At 47.6% G+C, this 6,684-nt stretch overlaps 1 protein-coding gene across 1 annotated transcript; it reads right to left on the bottom strand.

The window, feature by feature from the left end:
- Positions 1-78: 78 nt before the first annotated feature.
- ddx27 (DEAD (Asp-Glu-Ala-Asp) box polypeptide 27) lies at positions 79-5,621 on the bottom strand. Its single transcript, XM_005753653.1, has 16 exons — positions 5,370-5,621; positions 3,953-4,096; positions 3,775-3,834; positions 3,304-3,469; positions 3,096-3,148; positions 2,936-3,022; positions 2,748-2,853; positions 2,493-2,666; positions 2,242-2,392; positions 2,063-2,162; positions 1,847-1,988; positions 1,615-1,768; positions 1,095-1,176; positions 668-845; positions 467-573; positions 79-345 (listed from the first exon to the last, which is right to left on the bottom strand). The coding sequence occupies exons 1-16, from the start codon at positions 5,451-5,453 to the stop codon at positions 214-216; spliced, it is 1,920 nt and encodes a 639-aa protein (XP_005753710.1). The 5' UTR covers positions 5,454-5,621; the 3' UTR covers positions 79-213.
- Positions 5,622-6,684: the final 1,063 nt, after the last annotated feature.

Genomic DNA, 6,684 nt, shown 5'->3' with positions numbered 1-6,684 from the left:
TGTCTCGCCCAAGGACACAACGACTGAGACTGTCCGAGCCGGGGCTCGAACCGGCAACCTTCCGGTTACAAGACGAACACACAACTCTTGAGCCACGATCGCCCATTAGAGCACTTCACTCTCCTTTGATAACAGGATCGAGTTTAAAACCCGAGTACTGCGACAGCACTACTACACAGTACTTCCTGGTCAGCCGTCAACTTGAACGAAGGATTACGACATACTACAGAGCGTGAATAAGTACTTACTGCGGCTCTTTTTCCTTTCCTGTTGGGTCTGAAACCAAACCCGCTGTGACTGATCAGAGGAGGCGGAGTCAGTGAGACGCCTCTGAGCCACACTCAGCTACACACAGACAAACACACACATGGTTTAAATAAAAATGCTGTTTGTTGCAGTTCAGCTCTTTTGCTTTTAAATTAAAAACAGGTATTTTAGTGACAGTTATGCAGGTATCCAGGTGTACCTTGGCCTCAGACGCAGCCAGCTCTCGTTCCTCTCTCTCCAGCTTCATCACAGCTTCCACGTCTTTCTCCAGTTTGGCAATCAGGTCTCTAAACTTCAGGATGACTTCTGATTGACACAAATACACATTTCAGTGACGGGTTCTCTCACCTGGAGGACACTCCTCACCTGGGCCACCTGCTCACAGTTTGGGATTGTTTACCTGGCGGCAGAACGCGAGCCTTCACGGTGCTCTTGGCTGATTTCACGACCTCTTTCAGCATCTTCCTCTCGGACTCTCCGACGAGAGACACCGAACGCCCCGATCGGCCCGCTCTCGCAGTCCGCCCCACGCGGTGCACGTAATGCTTGACCGTGCCAGGCATGGTGAAGTTTATCACCTGAGGGGCAGGCGAGCGAAACACGTTTTAAAAAGCAGCTTTAACGCTTCTGTTTACTCTGGTTACCATGGTAACAGACTATAATCCACTTTGAATCGTGTTTGAAGAACAAAGTCATGTGACTTTTCTTCTTTTATGACCATATTTCATTAAACATTGAATTCTGTCTTTATTCATCTTTCAGTGGTTGTAGGAACGTCACCATAGTAACCCTGCCATAACCTTACGGTTCTCCTGCAGAACACTCACTGTTTTGACTCCATCGATGTCCAAACCTCTGGCTGCCACATCTGTCGCCACCAAGATATCAATCTGTTCATCTTTGAAACGCCTGCAAAACAACAACAAGAGCAAAGTTCCTTATTCTAAACCCGAGTTTCTCCAACTTGTAGTTCTGAGCGTACCTCAGCTTCTTTTTTTATAGAGCACTTTAAAGTCAACACGGCTGACCAAAGGTTAGGGAAAGTCAATTGTGTGATATTGTGAGAACGAAGGCTGTATTGGTTGTGGTTTTTACACATATAAACACATAAATAAGAGGTAACGCGCCCAAGGTAAAAAATAAATAAAATTAGTAGTAAAACACGAATAAAACAGACGATAAATAAAATTAACAAAATAAAGAAGCGACCAAAAACTGACTACAGGCTGAGTCTGGTACTACTCCTGAAACACTTTGGAGAAAAAGTGTGTTCTTTAAAAATATCAAGTGCTGGGGCCATTCTAATATGGAGGGTAACTTATTCTCTAATCCCAGTTGTGCGTGCACCTGAGGTTCTCCAGTCGTTGGTTCTGACTCAGTTCTCCATGCAGTTCTCCAACCTTCAATCCCATTAGTCCCAACAAGATATGCAGTCTGTGGGCCTGTTTCCTCGTCTGAGTGAACAACATGACGTGATCCTGGAACGTCCGAGTCAGCAGAGCTGACAAAAACAAACACAGGTACAACTGTAGAACTGTCACTAGTACCTCTATGTTACTGCAGTATCACGAGTACCTACCAGCTACCACGGCCTCGCGGTCTCCTTCTCTGTGAGGTCGGATTCGGACAAACTCCTGCCGCAGGAACGGCGCCACGTCAGTGTTGCTGTTAACAAAGATCCTGACTGGCTGCTTCAATGACACCGCTGCCAAGTCTTTCACCTGAAAACACGTGTCACAGGACAGTCACTCGGTGGTCAAATGATACAGCAGCACACATGGTTAAGCATGCATACCTCCTCTGTCATGGTCGCAGAGAACAGCATGGTCTGTCTGTTGTAGGAACACAACCTGATGATCTCTTTCATCTGCTCCTCGAAGTACTCATCGAGCATCCTGAGGGAACCACACACAACCGTAAGTGTCTCGGCAGATTCTGGTTTCTGGTGTGACGGATTCCCCCGTCGCTCTTTACCTGTCGGCCTCGTCCAGGATCAGGATCTCGATGTGCGTCAGCTCAAAGCTCGGCGTGTTGTGAAGGTGATCGATCAGCCGACCAGGTGTTGCTATTAGGATGTCCGGGCCAGCCCGCAAAGCTGCCTCCTGAGACTTCAAGTCCAACCCACCTGAAGACAAATCAACACAGATGAGGCCCAGACCAAGTCTGAATCGGACCGGGTCCAGAGTCAGATCGAACACTCATTGAACCACGACAAATAGACGCACCAACAGCCAGGCAGGTGGTGATAGACGTGAACTGGGCGAGTTGACGGGCAACAGAGTGAACCTGGATCCCCAGCTCTCTGGTGGGAACCAGAACCAAGACGCGGGTCACCTGGGATGTTCTGGGCTTGTAAACCAATCGCTCTAGCACAGGCAACATGAAGGCTGCCGTCTTCCCTGCACAGAAAGGAGGAATTCACGTGTCCAATTAAACTGAGATCAACTGGACCCAGTATGATAAACGGGACCCAGTGTTACCTGTCCCAGTAGCAGCACAGGCACAGAGGTCTTTGCCCAGCAGACCGACAGGGACGCAGGCCTTCTGGATCGGAGTGGGCTGCTTAAAGCCCAGAGCAGTGATGGCCTGCAGGAACACGAGTTTACTCAGACAACAACGAGTCACACAGCAGCAGGAGTCCAGGTCTGAGCAGACGTGCTGGTCTTACCTTCAAAATCGGCCTGGACAGATTCATGTCATCGAAAGTCAGTTGGTCATCGTACTGCGACGCGTCTTCATAGAACGACTCTGCTGCCTGGACACAAAGATGGCTGTTAACATGTAACCCGCGACATGAACACGTGAATTTACTCGGCTGTCTTCCTCACCTCCTCTGCCACCTTCCTCTTCTTCCCCCGTCGTTCCTTGTCTCTGAGCGTGTCTGACAGGAAACGGGAAGTAAAAAAAACAAACTTCCGCTGACAGTATTAACAACTGTATCAGAGCGCCACTCATCGGTCTCAGGCTCAAACTTTAGTCACAAACAATAACGTCTGAAAGAATTCTTCCTGCTGGATTTAAAAATAAGTTTCTTACCTGATTTGGTCAAAATTTCCTCGTCGCTCGAGCCAAACTCCTCATCTTCGTCCTTATCTTCATCCTCATCACTAGCATCTGTCTCTCCAGCTGGAGGTTTCACATCCTCCTCCTCCTGGTGGTTCTCTGATGAAGCTTCAGCAGCGTCACTCTGAGATGATTTCTCCTGAAGGTCAAAAAAAACAAAAACAACACCTGACGCACAGAAAACAGACTGATACAAGGGGCCAGTCAACTCACCTGTCCTTTTCTGCTTAACCTGTGCAAGATTTACTACTGCAAAGCACTGTGGGTATTTCTGTCATGTGACTTCATGCTGTCATATTCCACATGAAACAAGGTTTCATGTGGAATATGATGTCCATATAGAGCAGATTCATATAGAGCAGATTCTCTTTAGAACATGAAACAAGGTTTCATGTTCTAAAGAGAATCTGCTCCAATCTTCAGGCTCGTTAGCCTCACACTCACCTCAGCTTTCCTCTTTCGGCGGATTTTCTCTATTTTCTGGTCCAGAGTTGTCAAGGTTCTCTGCAGACAGAACGCAGAACGTGAGAACAAACACACAGGTGGAGAGCGTCATGCTCTTCCCGTTGTTCCTTGTGTGCGATGAAGTAACTGTGCTGCTCCGCAGCAGGTTGTTCTCTACCTTCTTCTTGAGCTGCTTCATGACATCGGCCATTGCCCAGTCATCGTCGTGGCTCGGCCCGTCTCTCTCTCCAAACTCAAAGTCACAGTTAAAATCTCTCGACCCGCGACTCTTCTTCTTCTTCTTCAGCACGATCGGCTCCTCCTGGAACACAGACACAGCACAGGTGAGACAGCTGACAGGTGAGTGACCCCTCCCAGTAACCCTTTAGCAATAAACCTCGCAGACGGTGGCATTTCCATAGAAAGTGCATACAGATGCAACATTAGGTAACTTCAGGTTTAATTCTGTAATTTCAGCATTATGAGAGGAGTTCACAACACGCTTCTTTATATCCCCACAGCAACTGATACTGCAGACACAGCCTTTAAGATCCAGACCTCCTGCTGAGCAGTCAGATCTGACGCTTGCCCAGAGGTCAAAACACGAACAGTGTACAGTCGAGTCTTAATAGCTTACTTACAGCTGGGCTGGTCAGCCTCTCTGTTTGGCTGCAGTGGTTATTATTATATTTACATGCTTCCAGCTCCCGTGACAGCTGTACTTTCCCTTTTTCTCCCTCCTTGCTCACAGACACATCACGGGTCCATCCTCCCTGCAGCATGGACTGCACTGCCCATCAGGCTGCATGCTTTAGGGCGATGCCTGTAACTCTCTTCCTGTTGCCTTCATATTAAATTATTTTTAAAAATATTTCTTCACGTCATTATGCTGCTGCAAGTAGAGGTGACATGGGCCGCGAGACAGAGACACAGACATCAGAGCCTCTTAGTGTTTTGTTTGGGTTTCCACCGGCGTGGAAACCAAAAATAGAGAGAGCACAGCCGAACATGAAACAGGAAAAGACCGCCTGTAATCCATTTATTTCAACAAAGTAACTGTATTCTGAATACCACCTGTTTAAACGGTAACTGTAACGGAATACAGTTACTCATATTTTGTATTTTAAATACGTAACGGCGGTGCATGTATCCGTTACTCCCCAACACTGCCCGCAGCTGAAACCACCAAACATCAAAGAAAAGGGAGAAGCCCCCGTCCGGCCCGCAGCACAGAGACCCCGCTCACCTCTGACCTTTAACCTCCGTTTGGTTTTGGATTCATAGTTGGCTTCATTACTTATGTGTTTATGACTGACCGGGAGAGGTGATGCTGCATTAGTGGCCATTACTGCACTCAGCTCTCCTCAGTTTACGCGGAGCACCGGAGCTGTGCGATGCTCTGTGGTACCGGTCCAACACCAGGTCCCACGGGCCGATATTACGGTGAACGGTAACTAATTCCATTGATTTCACAGTGTCAGATAATGTTTGTTCTTCGGGACAGTCCGCAGGAAATGACAGCGAGCCGCTGAGCCTCACCGAAAATTACTCACACCGATACCAGCAGATGGGCTCTGGTCCCGGATCCGACTCACCTCTTGCTCGGATTCGGTCTCCGCCTCGTCGGGAATCGGATCCTCGTCCCGGATCGTCCCGATCAGACCGAGCTGCTCCAACATGGTGGTCCGACGTCCGGGTCTGAACGGGTTCTGAAGACGTTGTCCACACAGTCACACACGTGTGTTGATGAAAACAGGAAACACAATCGTTTGTTTCCGGTTGACTTCTTCTTCCTTAGCCAGGCTTTCCGGCACTTCTGAGGCGCACTGCTGCCCCCGTCAGCTCGAGCGTAAAACTACAGCCAGCGTAATACATCTGACGGTGCTTCAGAAAGCACACGTCAGAGCGTCCCATTCAAACAATACGTAAATAAGGGTGTTAAAGCCATTTTCCAAATGAGCCTCCAACCATCACACTGGATTATTGTACCCCTGCACTCAAATGAATGGAATGTCTTGGATTATTTAAATCTGCCGCTGAGCAGTTTAACATCCTTAACACCTGAATGTCTTGAATTCTGTGATGGATGGTTTGGAGATGGTGGTGGCAGAGCTGAAGATGATCCAGATGTTCACTGGAACTGAGAGGGGTTGGACAGGATTAGAAATGAGTCCATCAGAGAGACAGCTCAGAGTCAGAGGCTTAGCTGATTTGAACATGTGCAAAGTAGGGAGAGTGGCTATAAAGAATGTAGATATTATTGAACTCCATGGTTCTCTTTATAATTTTATTCTTTGGCCTTTGTGAATCCTTCAGTGTGCTCACATTAATCCCAAATTTTCTCTGATTTTGCTTTTTATGTCGCAGGTTATCCTCCATTAAATATTACACTTTATCTCATTGAAGCTGAAAATCTCAGTCACATTAGGAAAGCCTGACTGTTTTGATGATGCATGGGTTCTCTGCGAGTACTCCAGCTTCCGCCTGCAGTCCAAACACGTGTAGTTAGTGGAGTTAGGTTAACTGGTGACTCTAAATTGCCCATAGGTGTGAATGTGAATGGTTGTCTGCCTATGTGTTGGCAACCCAACAGATTGGTCAGTGGTCAATGGTAACTTTGTCCCCAGTGGGAAATTGATTTGCAGTCTGTCCACACACAGATAAAAGTAAACAAGCAAAACTCACAGGAAACCCCCCAGAGAGGACGGCCCAAATGTTATCATCAACAAAGTGCAATGGCAACAACACTCATGGTTTAGTGTTGTTAACCATGATAATAGCAGCAGGTACAAAGGACACTATGTCTCTTGGTCTTCACTGCAGGCACTTTATACAAACAACCTGAGGGAAGCAGCTGAAGATCATTAAAGGGAGGACAGTCTGAACATAACATGACCGAGGTTGCCTTCC

This window comes from Pundamilia nyererei, unplaced genomic scaffold (assembly GCF_000239375.1).
Source record: "Pundamilia nyererei isolate P.nyererei 1_Seehausen unplaced genomic scaffold, PunNye1.0 scaffold00447, whole genome shotgun sequence".
Lineage (NCBI taxonomy): Eukaryota > Metazoa > Chordata > Actinopteri > Cichliformes > Cichlidae > Pundamilia > Pundamilia nyererei.
This window is presented reverse-complemented; position numbering and strand designations above follow the sequence as displayed.